Below are 19128 nucleotides of genomic sequence, written 5' to 3'. Positions count from 1 at the left end.
GCGAAAATCATCAATTTCTCTAACGAAATTCAAATGTGGAAGTGTTGAACTGGGTTAAAAAATAAATGATCAATAGGTTACCGACGTGTGATTTTTTATTTCAATTTTTTTAAATCTACTTCCATGAAATTGTATAATTAAGCAGGTATATTAAAACTCAATATTTCTTTGCCCAACCCCAGTTATAAAGCAAAGCAAGTCTCTCAAAAGGTCGGCTAGGAGCAAAGTTCTTTGGACACAGAGAACGATTTGGTGCTACAAATGCAGTAAGGAGTTTCAGAGCGGGTTGTAACTAATACACTCAAATAAGTGATTTCATTTCGATGTTCTAACACTTCTAACTATTTTTTATTATATTTCAGTTTCGAATATAGTGGTGACGAGTACAGTCACACACTTTTTGTGCACTTCTACAAGTACATAGATATATTTCCACATACAAACATAAAAAATAAATAAAGTTTTTGATTAGGTAATTTAATGTTGTATGGTTAACGCGTCATTTTCGCAAAATATATTTTCTTCAACACATACAAAGCTCCGGATATTATAAAAAATTACTTGAACACATTATGATATGGTATCCAAAAGCAGTTAGGAACACAATTTATAATAAATTCTCGAAACAGCCATTAATCATCCTACTTTTAGGCTAATATGCTTACTTTATGTAATGATCATATTTCATTCTTATGCCTACCACTTAAATACTGATTTATTTTTATATTGAAGCAACGGGAGTGAGGTTAGAACGATCTTCTTTGCAATAAGTTTATGACAGTCTTAAGCTAGAGCTAGTTTATCATTCACAATCATTGATGTAAATATGGATGACAATATTTATAAGAAAAAGCAAAAGCATTGTTTGGAAGATATTTTCCTATCATATTTTCAATTCTTGAAGAGAGTGGCGAACCTTGGCGGAGGCTTTTGTCCAGCATTGAACAACTTTCGACTGAAACGATGAAGGTTATTACAGGTGGGGTTAACAACAATAAAAAAAGTAATAAAAACATAAAAAAGGGTTTAGCGTATCTAAAAATAAAAATAAAAAACTATCAATTTGAAAGGCAGTTAAATCACACAAACTCCTCAGATTCTACAAGAATTGTCTTGTTGTCTTGTTACAAGAATTGTCTTGTAGAATCTAAGGAGTTAATGTGATTTAGTTATGTTTATGAGTTTATGTGAAGTATAGCCACAGCCAGAATATCAGATGCAGTGACCCACCTTGGTCATAGTATACTCAGATTGAATGCATTGAGGTTCGTTAGCAAGCCGAAATGGAGTAACTTCTAAGAGATGTTAGTGGCACCCAACGTGGGACTCGAATTTCTCGGATACAATTGAATAAAAGTAAAGTTGTAGAGTTGTTTAATGTTTAAAAACAAATTTAATTTTTTTTTTAAATAAACACCACGTATTCGTAGTAATGATTAACCAAAGAAAGTTGGCCCCCACCGTGGGACAACTCTTTCAATAAATAGTTTATATTTTCCGTAGGTAATCTTGTAATAGTTCAAATTAAAGTAAAGCAAAAATTATAAAGTAATCACTTTAAGTATAATCCAATATTAATAAACTAAGCCAGTCCAATCTTAATAACCACTAGACAACATTATTTACCGAACCAAGAGTAAATAAAAATCTTCGTAAAATATTTTTATCAACAGAAGTACCTACTCTAATAAAGTTAATGACCAATATTAATTTTAAAAACTACTTAATGGGACGTCTATTGACATTCGCAGTAGTTCAAAAGGTTATGGTTCGCAAATGATCAAAAGGTTATGATTGACCTACATACAATTAGTGGTTAGTGGTGAGGGGTACTTTAATAGTGAATACAAAAAAGTCATAGTGAATCTAGTTCACTAACTAGGGAATAAATTGGATGTTTGTTTGATAATCATGGCGTATTTATTGCGAATTATAATGTGACTAGGTATATCTACACTTTTATTATAAAGCTGAAGAGTTTGTTTGAATGCCCTAACCTCGAGAACTAGTAGACCGATTTGAAAAATTCTTTCAGTGATATAGCCTTTTCTTCGAGAAAGACTATACATAAGGCTACTTTTAATCTGGGTGAGCGGAGGAGTTTCGCGGGACGCCGATATAACCTCTGGCGGAAGCTGGTGTTGTTATAATTTAATAATTTGTATGAAACTTCGGTTTGTTCGAAAGAGTTACCGAGGCCCTAGTACATAAAGTCCGTAAGGGACGTCAGTAAGGGACTATAACTCTCCCTTCCGATATAGGTACTCAGAAATATTTAATATTTAATGATCCCATTAAGCAAAAAAAAGAGAACATTCCTATGAAAGCTTGGCAGTAAATTTAAATACCTCTTAAAATATATCCTACGTAGGACGTAGATACATATATTACTAAGTGGACCAGTTAAAAAAATATATACATATATCAGTGTTTCTAAATCCATATCTTAAAAGATTTTTAAAATATTTCTAACGACCCGTTTTAATTGACACATAGTGTAATCTAAAAAAATCTACCCAGCTTTTATTCTGAAGTCTACTATGAAGACATGATTCGATAAAACAAGGCAATTACTATGTTTTACGATGACAAAACATGAATTTTATTATCATGCTTAGTGACTTACTGTGAAAAAAACAAAAGAATTGAAGAGGCAATATAGTAGAATTACTACTAGTTAGGCCGAGCGCCCATTGACGGGGCGGCGCGGTATTTTTAGGCGAGAAACAAAAATATACGAGTCAAAATCGAGTAAAAAAGTTGAAAATTCAATGTTAACATTTGTTAGTAGGAAAACAATAACCTGCTACTGAACTTCCGTACATTGAAATTTCAATTTTATTCCCATACTGGCTTAAAATGGCAATTTTACTCGCATCCCTTGGGAACTTCTTCGTGTACCCGGAAATTAGCATTATAGCCTTTCTTAAAAAATAAGCACTCCAACACTAAAAATAATTACAAATCAGACTTATAGTTAACCAAACTCCAACATGAAAATATAGATATATTATCATAGAGTTCTATTTTTAATTTGTCCCAGAGAAATACCGTGACGCACCATACCGACAATGGGCACTGAGCCTTATGTGAATCGAATGAGCGTTTTGGCGATGAAGGGTCCTTTATACCAATAAACGTTTTTTACTTCAATTGCTTTAGATATAACAGTCATTCATTGAGACAGGGCTTTTTATGGCATTGGTTTTACCATAGATAGATGATAGCGCTAGATAGCTAGGGGTAATGTGAAATTATATTAGGTACAAATAAAACGAATGACTTGCAATTTGTGATATTTTACTACAAAAAAGGTCTTATTATTGTCTGAAATCAACGCTTTTTTTGCAAATATTTGCTAAGTTAAAGATAAAAAATAAACAAAGAATTTGCAGCAATAACTTAGAAATTAACAAGATCACTTCTAGATATGAAAACTTTATCCTACTTTTGTTATAATTTCAACCTTATGTCTTTGGAATAAGCACTAAAATTAAAGGGTTGGTAGAAATAATCTTTTGTAACATTTCAACAAGTATCTCAAGACAATAATAATAAATCAGAGAAACCAGTATTGTCGGGAATTTTCCGATTTTTATCGGCCATTTCTCACTCTGACATACGAGGTTGTTAGCGATAACCAATGAAAACGTATTTTGTGATAATTCAATGTTTAAAACGATGTAATAACTGTATTACTGAGCTCTGAATCAGTTACATCACTTTATTTTGAAAATCATCACAAGTAGTAATTTTGCTAAAGGAAATATTCGTATTGAAGGTTTTTTTATTATGTCAAAAGAATAAAAGATAATACGTTTAAATAATTGTAATAACTACAGCGTTAATGTTAATAAAAAATATTTATTATGATATAATTTTAACAGCTTGTAACTTTGTCTTGTTGTGAGTAATGTTTTGTTCTTCATAATTTAACGTAAAAACTGATGAGTTTGAAAAGCACCAAAAAGAAAAGCTTTTCAAAATATGACCTACCTAGATACTATTTTCTTCTCAAACACATTGCGTAGATCGTAAACCCATTAAGACCAGGTGTTGAAGTCACAGCACATTGATCTCTTTGTTAACTTCATATCAATTAGACATTAGAGCCATTTAGTTATTCATTTGAAGAATTTTGTGAGTAATTTTATGAATGAAAGGCATATTTTGTCAGTAAAATACTGTGAATCTAATGTGGTTTTTGTTCTAGTATTAGATATGTACCTATGTATGTACTTTATTATGAAAAGGTTACAGCAAAAAGTTCTCGGCAAAGGTTTCATTTTCACGGACATTATAGAAATGTTCACACAATATTTGTTACTGTTTACTAAAGGCCTTTCCCAATAATCTAACTATCTATTGTTTTGCTTAGTAGGGATAGAAAATGTCAATATTCTTCTTCTTCTTCTTAACGTTTATCCCGTCTTGTGACGGGGTCCGGTTTCCGTATCTTCTTCTTCCACTTTGCTCTATCCTGGACATCTTCCTCTTCGAGTTCGCAGATTTTCATATCTTTCTTTGAAATGTCAAAATTCTATCTCTAATAAATAAAATTAACAGATAGTTGTAGTAGACTATTGGGAATGGTTGTAAATCTAGTAGAACCTAGTAGAAGAAACATTTTATGTGCGTCACAGTGCCACAAACCGATGAAATCTTGCCTTAACAGAATAGAACTCATGACGTCATATAATGATAAAAATCTGTGCACAAACATAACCTTACAGTCTGTGAATCAATAACCATCATAATGTCATTATGTTATATTTATTGCTACGAGTGTGTGAGTGTACATTGAAGGGTTAAATAAGTACTTTATAATATTGTTTCATTTTAGGGTTACGCATGGAACATATTGAAATGTATATTTTATTAAATTATTCTGATACCTGTCTGTGTATGCTTCTTTTTGTATTGTTAGGAGCTACTGCTCAGAACTGCGAAGTGCTTGTGAATGCCTTTTTGAAATATTTTTTGAGAAAAAAAAACGAGTGATTATGATTCTGTCAGTCTATCTATCAATTTCTTTCAGGGAAAACCAGTTATAATTCATTTCGTATTGGATGGTAGGTGTGTATAGTTTTTATGATAACAACGTTGTAGATTGTAGTTGATCAAATAAATAAATTGTTCACCAGAAAAAGAAAGTTATGAAAACGTAACAACATAATGTTTTAAATGTGCTTAGAGACTACGCCACAGTGGTATAAATTAAATTAGCTATGGTATAGGTACAATCAAGACTTTATAAGTAGACACAAATTATTTACTACGAAAATATCTGTACAGATAGCGCGCGAGTTGAATGCAGAGCTTAGGAATGCGGTATGATAGTTGACAAGGATGGCACAGTACTACACTGCAGGCGCGTGAGGTGGGGCGTGCGGATGGCGGGGGGCTCTTTACCTCAGACCCCGACTGCATTCAACTCGCGCGCTATCTGTATATAAGTCATCTTTAGAGCTACATATATCTACTAAAACACCGGTATTGAGCCGCATCCAGTCAGACTGAAAGCCAACCCCAACATGATAGTTAGAAAAAGGGCTCTGCAGATGACGAGGACTATATTATCTACAGAACCATTAAAGAAAATAATTTACAGGACGCCGAAGCGATTATTATACAGATTTCGGGTGACTTATATATGCTGGTTACCATTTCAGGCGTAACATAAGCCTGATTACAAATATCATTACCAGAAAGCCAAGTATGATTACACCTTAATAGCAATAATTACGAAATTTTCTTTACTAGAACTTGAAAACTAGCGTAATGACAGACCGAACGGCTAATTTTAGCTGTAGGTAAATTATGTCAAAGCCTACGGAAAGCTTAGAGTATTGAACCAACTTGAGAGGACATGAGCAGCAATCTCTTTGCGAAAAAGTACGCCAATTTACAGTGCATACGCATTTGTAGATTTTACAGTTGGTTTTTCCGTGCCGCGAACCGGCAGTTGTGAAGTGTCAGCCTTGCGATCCGAGCAGTGCCGCCCGGAAAAATTTAAAGAAAAATCCGCTATTGTGTATGCGGTTTTAAGGGTGCGAGACAACGCAACCAATAATTATAGTTAACTCATGCAATTTCGACCACATCTTTACCCCCGCACACGACCAAATTGTCAGACACAAGCATAAACTTGACGTACACACGCGAGTGACTGATTCTAAGTGACAGAAATGATCTCGAGGAAACCTGTACTAAGGTCTGAATCATCAACCCGCATTGAACAAGCCTTCTCTGTGTGAGAGGAGGCCACAGCCCAGCAGCGGGACGTAAAAAAGGATGATAAATTACAAATATTAGAGACGCTATTGTTACTTTGGCAAAAAGGAAGGCGTCTCCGGTTGGTCATGTTATCTAAGTCAGAACGTGTTATCAGATTTGCTTATATTTTATGAGTTTTACCAAACTTCACGGTTTGGTTAGATTTGGCGATTGTCGACACGGTTTTCAGGTCAAGATTTTAGTCACAAATCGTTTGATTGTACAGCGTAGAATTGTTACTTTTGATTTTAGATTAATTAATTTAGGTATATAGGTATCATATTTTAAAATTATTTATATGTATGCCAGCTTGTATTTACTTAAGTATTAAACATATTGTATAACTAGTTAGGCTATTGGAGGCGTAAATGATGTCATCAAAACGATTTTTTTTTCGATTTGTCTCGAAATACATGAGCCACCTGATGATACAGTACCACAGCGTTTTTCAATTACCTTTGTCTAGTTCATGTTAAAATTTATATTACACTCCTCTAACTAACTCATATAGGTATTATGATTTATACCTAGTTCAATGCGCTACAATACTTGGACCATTATGCCCATTGCCCTTTCCAATATGTGAATACAAATAATTATTTTATAACTTACCGTTCTTATGAGCATAGTATCCAGTTCCAGAAGATGAGCCACTTCCAGTGGAGGAGCCCTGCGGAGGACGGCCCTCCTCGTCCACCTCCAGCGGCAGCGGAGTAGCCTCCATCACTCACTGACACACTCACTTGGCACTCATCACTGACTCACTTTCACTGCTCACTGTACCTGGAAAGAGATGAAAATACAATGAGTTGGTATATAAAATATAGTGTTTTCATGAGTGACATGTGTGTGATTCAATTTTTTTTTTTTTAGGTAAATATAATTATTTTACGTTGTTTTGGTTTAACATATAATGAGGAGATTGACTTATACATTTTTTTATTTAAGCGGTTCCAAGTAATTATTAATTCCTAGCTTCCGCCCGCGGCTTCGCCCGCGTATAGTTCGGTTATATCGCGTCTCCAAAACTATCCTATGTTCTTTCTCAAGGTCAAATCTATCTCTGTACCAAATTTTATAAAAACCAGTTCAGTGGTTTAGACGTGAAAGCGTAACAGACAGACATACAGACACACAGACAGAGTTACTTTCGCATTTATAATATTAGTAGGGATAAGTAAAAGCATGACAGACTGACAGACAGACAGGGTTGATTGGTATTCATAATATTAGTAAGGATTAAATCTGACAAACACAAACCATGTTGTATTTGTGTTATTTTCGGAATATTTATAAAGACATTAAAATATTATTATTGAATGATCGTAATAGCGTTAACATTTAAAATCCTTTTGCGCAATAAATCGTAATTTTCAAGTAAAGCAAAGGATATTTAAAGTAAAATCATTCGTCTATTAAATTAGCAAATTAAGTGCCAGCCAGAAGGGACGAAATTTAAAGCTTGGAATCCACTGTAAGCTATACTTTAACGCGTAATATTCATATGATGGGTATGTTGTTTCTATTTTAAACACTAATTTAATTAAGGATTTGCCGCATCTGCTTAGACTGAAAATCAGCACAAATGAATTGGGAAACGGTTGGCAGAAATTATATTTGATGATTGTAAAAGAAAAGAAATCCACTGTACATAGATAGATTATTTGTTTACTGGTTTAACAACTCCGCGCATCAGGATAAAAAGTAGCCTGTATCGTTCTTCGATAAATGAACTATCCAACAGTTTAAGAATGTTTCAAATCGGTTTTGTAATTCCCAATATTAACGCACTTAAACAAACTTTTCAGCAAATAATATTAGTATTAATAATATTTTTGGCATGCGTGCCACCCAGGTTGACCGACAATAAACAAGCTTAGATAGGAATTTGAGCGACAGTTGCGGCTTCTATTTATAATCCAGCCTTATAATATATATTCAAAAATAAATTTCATTATGCCCACGTATGGCTGTAACTATTGAATGCAATTCCACTGAGAATAACTGACCAACTGACCAATGTCTCTCTCTCTCTTTCTAGCTATTTATCCCACATGGTGGTGGGGTCAGCTTTCCTAATTTTTCTTCTCCACTTCGCTCTATCTACGACATCGTTCTCGGACACCTGGCACTCCTTCATATCTTTTGACACCACGTCCCGCCATCTGGTCTTAGGGCGGCCTCGTGATCTTCGACCGACCAACTGACCAATGTCTATAAAAGTGAAATTCCACCGCACAAATATTGTTTTCTGGTCTACGCGTTAACGCGTCCCAGCCAAATCAGTGCGAACATATCTAAAATGTCCGCGAAACTGCAATCTTTTTGCGCGAACACAGCATTGGCCACGCGCCGACGCTTACACATTTTTGTGGAATCTGACCATTAGAAGTTTGAACAGAAGACAAATAAACCTTCATTCCTACGATTTAAAACAATAAATTATATTCAAAACACCTAATAAATAATGTTGATACTAGTCTAGTCTTCCTACATAAGATGTTTTACGTTTTACTACCTAATATAATACAATTTTATTTGTTATGCCACGTATTGTGCCAAACGATCTTTAAATATTAAGGAGTCTCTATCTCATTATTGTTGTATATTCAGTAAAATGAAATATCGTCAAATTCTTAATTATCTAGAGTAACTGTCTTGAAGTCAAAAATAATCTTGTTAAGTCAATTTTCTAGCAGAGTTTGTGAGAAGTGATGCTGGAGCTCACGCCTCCGCCTTTTTAAATTCAAAATTATAAAGCTAAAAGTTTCTTTCGTTTTGGCTGAAGGCGCTAATCAACTTCAGTATTAAACAGCTCATTTATTGACAAACGCTATAGGATATACTCTTTATGCGTGTACGCGAAATAGTGCTAATGAGACCAGGGCAAAACCGCACTTGGGAGCTAGTCAGATATTTTTCAGTGTGAGAAGAACTGTCTCCGTGAGAAATGAGGCAAGGTATGAGAATAGTAATCTAAGTATGAGTAGAATTGTAATTTCCGCCAAAATTGCCCTTCGTTACCGAAATTCCTGCTACAGAACATTACAACAATACAAACAACTATTTGAATGACCCACAACTCGCAATATATACAGCCATATAAACTGCCCGGCCGTCGGTCATAAACCAAACCCGTGACATCATACACATGTCGTGCCAACTGCTACTGACTGATATTTCCTTTATTTTATTAGTTACGAGTATTGTAGTCTATTGTATTTAGATATTGTACTGTTTATAGAGTAGTAATTACTGAAATTCTCAAGTAAAGCAAAGGATATTTAAAGTAAAATCATTCGTCTATTAAATTAGCAAATTAAGTGCCAGCCAGAAGGGACGAAATTTAAAGCTTGGAATCCACTGTAAGCTATACTTTAACGCGTAATATTCATATGATGGGTATGTTGTTTCTATTTTAAACACTAATTTAATTAAGGATTTGCCGCATCTGCTTAGACTGAAAATCAGCACAAATGAATTGGGAAACGGTTGGCAGAAATTATATTTGATGATTGTAAAAGAAAAGAAATCCACTGTACATAGATAGATTATTTGTTTACTGGTTTAACAACTCCGCGCATCAGGATAAAAAGTAGCCTGTATCGTTCTTCGATAAATGAACTATCCAACAGTTTAAGAATGTTTCAAATCGGTTTTGTAATTCCCAATATTAACGCACTTAAACAAACTTTTCAGCAAATAATATTAGTATTAATAATATTTTTGGCATGCGTGCCACCCAGGTTGACCGACAATAAACAAGCTTAGATAGGAATTTGAGCGACAGTTGCGGCTTCTATTTATAATCCAGCCTTATAATATATATTCAAAAATAAATTTCATTATGCCCACGTATGGCTGTAACTATTGAATGCAATTCCACTGAGAATAACTGACCAACTGACCAATGTCTCTCTCTCTCTTTCTAGCTATTTATCCCACATGGTGGTGGGGTCAGCTTTCCTAATTTTTCTCTCCACTTCGCTCTATCTACGACATCGTTCTCGGACACCTGGCACTCCTTCATATCTTTTGACACCACGTCCCGCCATCTGGTCTTAGGGCGGCCTCGTGATCTTCGACCGACCAACTGACCAATGTCTATAAAAGTGAAATTCCACCGCACAAATATTGTTTTCTGGTCTACGCGTTAACGCGTCCCAGCCAAATCAGTGCGAACATATCTAAAATGTCCGCGAAACTGCAATCTTTTTGCGCGAACACAGCATTGGCCACGCGCCGACGCTTACACATTTTTGTGGAATCTGACCATTAGAAGTTTGAACAGAAGACAAATAAACCTTCATTCCTACGATTTAAAACAATAAATTATATTCAAAACACCTAATAAATAATGTTGATACTAGTCTAGTCTTCCTACATAAGATGTTTTACGTTTTACTACCTAATATAATACAATTTTATTTGTTATGCCACGTATTGTGCCAAACGATCTTTAAATATTAAGGAGTCTCTATCTCATTATTGTTGTATATTCAGTAAAATGAAATATCGTCAAATTCTTAATTATCTAGAGTAACTGTCTTGAAGTCAAAAATAATCTTGTTAAGTCAATTTTCTAGCAGAGTTTGTGAGAAGTGATGCTGGAGCTCACGCCTCCGCCTTTTTAAATTCAAAATTATAAAGCTAAAAGTTTCTTTCGTTTTGGCTGAAGGCGCTAATCAACTTCAGTATTAAACAGCTCATTTATTGACAAACGCTATAGGATATACTCTTTATGCGTGTACGCGAAATAGTGCTAATGAGACCAGGGCAAAACCGCACTTGGGAGCTAGTCAGATATTTTTCAGTGTGAGAAGAACTGTCTCCGTGAGAAATGAGGCAAGGTATGAGAATAGTAATCTAAGTATGAGTAGAATTGTAATTTCCGCCAAAATTGCCCTTCGTTACCGAAATTCCTGCTACAGAACATTACAACAATACAAACAACTATTTGAATGACCCACAACTCGCAATATATACAGCCATATAAACTGCCCGGCCGTCGGTCATAAACCAAACCCGTGACATCATACACATGTCGTGCCAACTGCTACTGACTGATATTTCCTTTATTTTATTAGTTACGAGTATTGTAGTCTATTGTATTTAGATATTGTACTGTTTATAGAGTAGTAATTACTGAAAGATTGGTAGATCATATTTATTGCCTTGATTGCTCATAAGTATTTTATTGAGGTTGTAACGGTCATCTGGTTCAGCTCAAGGCTCTTTACATAATACAAGCTGTTCCCCGCAATCTAACCCGCTTTCCGAAAAGACTACTTCTTGCATCCGTATAAAAAGTCGTCTGTCCTTTTCCCTATTTTACCGGCGTTCCTAGAGAATTACCTCTTGCATCCCGATATAAAGTAATCTGTTCTTTTGCAGGCTGCACCTTTAATTTTGGCCGGTTCGGTAGTTTCATGCTTGCGTGAAATCGCGACGACAGATTGACATAGGTACGAGGTTACTTTTCGGACTCTAAAATGTTGGTAAGGATTGAAGTTCTCTGTTTAGTATCAGTTTTAATATGAAACTGATAATTTGAAGATTGAGATGCAGACAACTTTTTCTATATGTAGTGTATTCTATCTTTATTTCAAGCCTACAACAATAGTTCTGAAACGCAAAATAAATGGGTCAACGAAAAAACACAGACACACTTCAACAATACCTTCAAGACAGCTATAAAATTCAACATTAAAAACACAGATGAGAAATGAGCGACTTCAGAAGTAATTATAATAACCGAATTTCATTGGCCTTTCCGCCATTTTGAACTGAGACAGTCATTCATAACATAAGACAGCCGTTTGTAGTCGAGCGTCGACACGACGCATCAAGAGTGTGAAATAACACGGATATAGTCCAGATCATGGGAAAATGAACCTTATAATCATTCTCTTTTAAGTCATTTAACAATACAAAGCAGACCAGCTTACGTAGGTTATAGTGAACACAATGTCGTAAGTGCCAGTGGTTATAAGGTATATTTTCGCGTGGATCTCATAGTGAGTGACGTTTTCTTCATAAAGATCGTATTTCCTTGTGTCGTGTTTGGAGAGGTTATTGTTGAACTAGCTGTTACCCTGAAGGAGCTATATTCCAGATTTGATTTAGATAATATAATACAAAGGTCATGCACTAGCTTCCGCACCCAGATAAAAGTAGTCCATGTTATTCCGATATGTAAAATCTTACTGTAAAGTCAAAACTGTAATGTGATATAGGGTATCTTACAGAGTTTAAACACTAGAGGATTTTCCGCATCGTTCTCCGAACATACTATCGTACGCCGGATTTTGACAGCAAACAATTGACAACCTTTTTTCAAATTCTGATTCCGATTCAAACGCTGACAAGCAAAACCGCGCGATAAGTTTTCTGTCGCTCAGAAAGTGTCGGGCGTAAAAAAAACGAACGGTAAGTACGTATATTCAGATGATATCTTTTATAGCAATGACATAGCTTAGCTTTCTTTACAATATGGGCCTAATACAGCATTTCGCTCTTCATTTCGTGCCGGCCCTCCACTTAATGAGACATGCGAAATAAGGAAATATTTGCAGCATCCCATCTTGAGCTAAGAAATTTACCCTAATTTAGGGAGGACCCTTTTTTGATGGTATTTACTTATACCTTGAGGATATTGCTTTATTGTATATTAAAGCTTTAAGTGGACTCGAGTGGCTGGTGTGTTTTCAATGTATGTTTTGGACGTATTTGTGTAGTGTTAAAGAGTTATTGCCACCTGTTTATGCAAATTAGGAGGAACATATTACAGGAAAGGTAAATTTGAGAAAATATTCCAAATATATGATAAAAAACCGTCATATTATACAGTAGGCGTCGTCGGAGCTACTGCCTTTACCGTTACTTATTTAAAATATAACTTACTATCGACCCGCCCCGGCTTCGCACGGGATAACAGTATAACCCCACTATTTAATACATGTTAATATACATATAAACCTTCCTCTTTAATCACTCTATCTATTAAAAAAAAACCGCATGAAAATTGGTTGCGTAGTTTTGAAGATTTGAACGTACAAAGGGATATAGGGACAGAAAAAGCGACTTTGTTTTATACTATGTAGTGATGTTACATACTCAGGGAGAGTGTAGCTTCCCAACAAAGAAAGAATTTTTCAAATCTGTTTAACAGTTGCGGAGCCTTTGAGGTACAAACGAAAAAATAGAAAAATGATTGCTCTTTATTATATTAGTATAGATATTTATAGAGATATATGCGAACTCTTTGAAAAACGAAGAATTTATACTTTTGAAAATACCATGAAAACGTAAAGTTCTAAGAAGAAGTCTAAAACGATTTGTGTCAGGAGTTACTCATGATGAATATTCTTAGAATGCGGGAGATGAAACGCGGATTATAAACTACCTGTGGATTTACTCGAATTCTAAGAAAAATATATTATACGCGGTTTTACCTGTAGTGCAAGGAAAATATTTCAAAGAACGTTTTCCTAAGTTCTTGTTAGTTTATTGAGCAGGTTTTCGCTTGGGATAAAAGGTGATGAAAGATAAAGTTTGTGTCTATTATATCAAATAGGTACCTGTCATACCAGAAATATATATTTTTATTTGCTTTTATATGTCATTATTAGCAAATACATATTGTCTTATGATCACACTAATATTAAAAAGGTGAAAGTTTATATGTTTGTAATTCTTTTCACAAAACTACTGAACCCAACAATAACATAAAAATATGGTCTACTTTGAATTTGGGTGCGCGATACAGTTTTCTCGGAAAGTGAGTAAAACGGCAACGGAAAAGTTAGTTCTGCATATTTCTGTTTTGTAGAACAATAAAATCTTACTCAGAAAATCGCTACAATAGCATATATTTCTTAATTATTCCATCCGCATAGTCTATTTTATTGGAATATGGAAATGGCAAGCTCGTGCAGAGAGCGGTTAAGAAAACCCGCGAAGGTTTTTCTTTAATTAACATAATGTTCATTTCTTTAGTAACTTATGATTATTGTGTTGGCTTTTGACTTTAGAATTAAGAATAACTTGAAGAAAGTTTTTTTCACCATATTATAAGACGAAAACTAATTCTCCATTTTTTTTTTTTAAATTTATTTACTCAGCCATTGATTTATTTAGAAAATAAATATATTCGGAGCCTTTGGCATTTATAACGTTAGTACTTGTTTAAAAAAAATATGTTTGTTTTTAGCAGCCCAAAATCAGAAAATAAAATAAAATACAACCTACCCAAAAAGTTCAACATAAAACCTTATTACACAAAAAAAAACAAAATCTGCAAAACCTCCTTCGAAAACCACTTGGCACAAAAGAAAAAAAAAACACTCCACACAATTCGAATTCCGAAACCGACTATTCAAATTTGGCACGGCGGGAAAGTCGGTTGCTTCCCGCCCGTGGCTTGCAATAAACTGAAGACGAATTTGGTTTGACTCGCCACTATTTTTACAAACGCTCTACCTCGGGAGCTAAACCATCTTGTTTATTTTTATTTTATTTTTACAACTCGTAAAAGTATTTAGATGATGTTGATGGAAATAAAAAGCAATAAATCTCTATTTAATAACGTATAGACGTAACATAAAACTGTTTCCTCGAAGGGTTGTGAACATGGAGGAAGGAAAGTTAGCGGAGATGCCTTAAGGAAGGTAGGTCAGGCGCTTGCTTGTAGGTCAAAGTAATGTACGGTGGTTGTTATCAGTTACTAGAACTAACTAGTCGTTGAAAGATTGATTGATGATTTTATACTGACAATAAAGCTCAGATTCCGTAGAAGACGTTCCTCGGTTCCTCGTCCCCCGAACATCCGACTCTTAGCGCGTTACTTTCTTAGGAGATTTTGCATTATGACATCTCCGCTAGTCATTCTATTCTCTATGTTTGCGAAGAAATGTACCAGCACGTAAAGTTTAACGACGACGGTTTTACGTGTATCGTGAATAAATTGGACATTTTATTGGCTACGGCTGTAGTTAGACATTTTATTACGAAATAACCTTAATTTTTTCAGAGGTATCAAAGAAGTAATACATTCCTTAATCTTCAGTAATAATCATAAAAAAGAGTGAAACAGTACTTAAGAATAAAAACCGGTAAAGTGCGATTCGGAATCGCGCACGGCAACAAAAATATAGCATCTGTGAAAATTTCAACTCTCTAACTATCGCGGTTCATGAGATACAGCCTGGTGACAAACGGACGGACGGACGGACGGACAGAGGAACGAAAACAATAGGGTCCCGTTTTATCCTTTGGGTACGGAACCCTAAAAAAGAAACAAAATATAAAACTATTTCGCTCAAAATTTTCAAAGATTTTCCCAGTCATCTTTACCTACTTAACTCTTTTTGAAGTCTTGTTAATTTAACAAGTAGGTAAGCACTTTTGTCAGAAACTTCAAGCATTTAGCTGATGCATCTGGTCTTGATATTCTTTCGGAAAAGTTTTTTTAGCATGCATTAGTTACCTATATTTTCTTTGGTAGCATGTTTATTCCTTATAATCTATTCGTTTATAAATATTTATAATATTAATTACAAATGGTTTAGGAAGGCGGAAGGCACAAAATTGCCGATAATTTAAAAGGAATTAGCGTCCCACCCCGGATATGCCTGGTATATACGTAAATGCCGTATCTATCGTTTCCCCACATTCCGTCTATCTACTTGGAAAAACTGTATGAAAATCTGTGTAGTTTTTGACTTTATCGCGAACAAATAGACAATAAGAAAAAGCGCAGAATGTTCTGTGTTTATGTATATTTGTTGAAATTAAATCTATATCTATGTATGAATATATGTTCGGACAGAATTAACACAAGCTAAATAAATGGCTATCGTAAGGTGACCGCTACCTTAAAAATTCCCCTTCAACCAATATCCTCCACAATTTTCTCAACTCAAAATCAAAATGTTCTAGCTCAAATTACCCTCTCAAATAGGTACCAATCTAAGCCATCTCCATGAATACATTAGACTGTGATTCACAAGTCTTGATACTAAGAGTATCCGCACGCTGCAAACTTTTAGTCGGCCGATAGTTTTTTGGGCTCATAAATCAGTATGAAGATGTTGGTAATACGCACGTTACAAAGATCAGGTATTTAGCCGTTATCAGACCAACTGAAAACTTTGATTGTACTTAATCAAGATTTTCTTTGAAAAAATAAATTGCCCCAATTAAACTCAAAAATCGTTTATTTAACTTGGCTGCAAAATAGCACTTTTTGAGAGCAGAAATTTACAAAAGACGGGCTGTCTTTTGTAAATTTTTCCAGAACCCATCAAACCCATCTTTCACAACTTCCTATGTGTTTTTGCGCTAGGAAGAAAAAGTGATGCAACAAACTCCCGAGCAACAATAGATCTAACTATAGAGTCAACTGTCACCGTTTAGTCTGCAATCCAGCAACATAGAGTCAACTGTCAGCCGACTGTTTAACTGTTTAGTCTGCAATGTGCGGGTACTCTAAACGATTTCGTAGATATCTGAGTGAATTTGCAGTCAACACCATCTGTTCACATTTATAGTTTAACGATTCACAATTGTCTGCAAATCGTTAAATTTAACGAGACTATTTTGAATGTTACGCTAGATAAATTAGAATAACTGGAAGTAATGGAATTTAGGTCTTAGATTTATTCAAGGAATCTTATTGTTTCGTTTTGCTTTTCATTTCAAAATGCTTTAAGTATTTCACATTAGTTATTTGGCATTCAATTCTTCGTGTGTCTTAAGGTGTAATACAAAATTTAACAATGAAAATGACCGAACCATTTTCAGATATAAAATCGCCATCGACCAAATAGTGGCAACTATGCGGCTGGTTATGGTTTGGTTATCGTTTTAGTGAAATAGTGCAACTGATTTTTAAAGATGTATGTGGCAATGGCGTCCTCGAAGTTAAAGCAACTGTCTCTAAAGTATGACTCCCTTCCAAGCCAGGCAAGTAACTTGTCTAAATTATAATCTTATTTTTTAGTATATCTAGACACCAATGACTGAGTAAAGTTAGGGAAAACATATATAACATAGGAAACCTAGACCGAATCTAAAAGTGCCAATACGCTTCGACTGTGCGTGGTGATTAACGTTCAATCCTTCTCTGTATGGGAAAAGACCGCAGCCCTGCAGTGTGGTTATAAAAAGGCCGATGGTGTGTGGCATATGACCTTTCGTAATGTTATTTCTACTCTGTGGCAAGAATAGTTGACACTAAGATTGCCACAGATACACAATGTAGGTAGCGTTCGTGCGTAAATATTAAAGATGCATGACATTTATAGGGGCAGACACATCAGGTTGCAATGTAACTGTCAATTTGTACTAAATACGTTGTCATACATAGAGTTTTCGTCAAATAACTTTGCCCCTCTGAAGACAGATACATATTTTTATTATACTTTGAATAACGTGAAGTCACTAACGGCCAGCTTCGGAGTGGCAGAATTTTATGAGTAGGTACAGTACTGCCTCAAAAACAGGAGTATTTATGTCTATTGTACTATAATAAAGCTGAAGCTTGTTATATACTTTTAGGCTAAAGGCTTGAACCCGGTGCGCGTAGGTAAATAGCTCCCACTTGACGCGGGGTATATAAAAATATATATTTTTCTTTAATCAGGAACCAAATAATAGACCTTCGTTGATACCAAGATCAACGAGCCAGAAAATTACCTACAAATGTAGGACAAAACATTTCTATGTTAATATAAGAAGGTTACGTAAAGCTCAATGGAAAAATAGATTACCTACAAACCACTGGAAGCTTTTGTGCGGACACAATAAATTATATTCAAATAGGAAAAGTCAGCTTTATTGTAATTAGTATAAAGTTTGAATTACCTGTGGCTAACACGTGGTTTACAGGTCACTAGTATTTTGTGGAAATTGTATTGATTTTGTTTTTTGGTGTAAAATTCAGTTTTGGTGCACATTCGGAAATTAATTAAGTTTTATCGAAAACTTGCTATGGCCTTATTGAGTAACTGTGTGTATTCATTCAAAAAACGACCCCTTTTGCCCTTGGCAAAAAGTCCTATTTTTAAAACCCACATGACCGCTGTAAATAATGACCCCTTTTGCCCTTGGAAAAAAAACCTTTAAAAATGTAATTCCAAATAAAAAGAACAATCAAAAGAAAGTTTCATACAAACATTAGCAGGCAAACGTAGTGTAGGACGTCCTCAGGCACGGTGGAGTGATGACTTGCGCAAGACGGCTGGCAGGAGCTGGATGCGAGAAGCCGAAAATCGATCTCAGTGGCGTGCACTTGGAGGGGCCTATGTCCAGCAGTGGACTGCGATAGGCTGATGATGATGATGATGATGAAACATTAGCATATTAAAAGTTAAACATTCACACCAACACTCTAAAAACTAAAACACATTTTCTCGATCCCAGCTCCCGCGCCATCTTGGCACGTATCCCGAGACAGTTTTGACGTTTAGAAAAAAAAGAATAGCTATTTTTCTTAATGCTTTTATTAACAACCGTACATCATCTTTTGGTCTCCATTTAGAACTAGACATACACGATATTATCGTCCTCCTTTCTGTTTCAAGGAATTTATTGCCAGTGAAAAAAATATTTTCTCATCTAAACTAAATATATAAAGAGGAATCATTTGATTGTTTGTTTGTTTATTTGTCACGTATACTTACGCTCTAGATCTTTTGAACCGATTTGAAGAATTCTTTCTTGTAACAGTGAGCTACAATGACTGCGCTGGAACATGTTTTTTAATGATAAATCAAAACCCATTATGGCCCTTCTGAAGCCCTTTATGTATCAGTGCCACGGTAACTTTGGAGCTTTGTTCTATCCTGGTAC

General features: G+C 34.9%; 1 protein-coding gene across 7 annotated transcripts in view; it reads right to left on the bottom strand.

Annotated features, from left to right (window-relative positions):
- Positions 1-19128, bottom strand: part of LOC110379485 (KH domain-containing, RNA-binding, signal transduction-associated protein 2) — a 213625-nt gene that overhangs the window by 103835 nt on the left and 90662 nt on the right. For all 7 annotated transcript variants that reach the window (XR_010277766.1, XR_010277767.1, XM_064041545.1 and 4 more), the window contains exon 2: positions 6889-7059. Coding sequence is in view for 5 of the 7 variants with exons in the window: in XM_064041545.1 (XP_063897615.1) it covers positions 6889-7000 (112 nt within the window). In the remaining 2 variants the exon portion in view is untranslated. The remainder of the gene's footprint in view (positions 1-6888; positions 7060-19128) is intronic.

This window comes from Helicoverpa armigera, chromosome 25, assembly GCF_030705265.1.
Source record: "Helicoverpa armigera isolate CAAS_96S chromosome 25, ASM3070526v1, whole genome shotgun sequence".
Classification (NCBI taxonomy): Eukaryota; Metazoa; Arthropoda; class Insecta; order Lepidoptera; family Noctuidae; genus Helicoverpa; species Helicoverpa armigera.
This window is presented reverse-complemented; position numbering and strand designations above follow the sequence as displayed.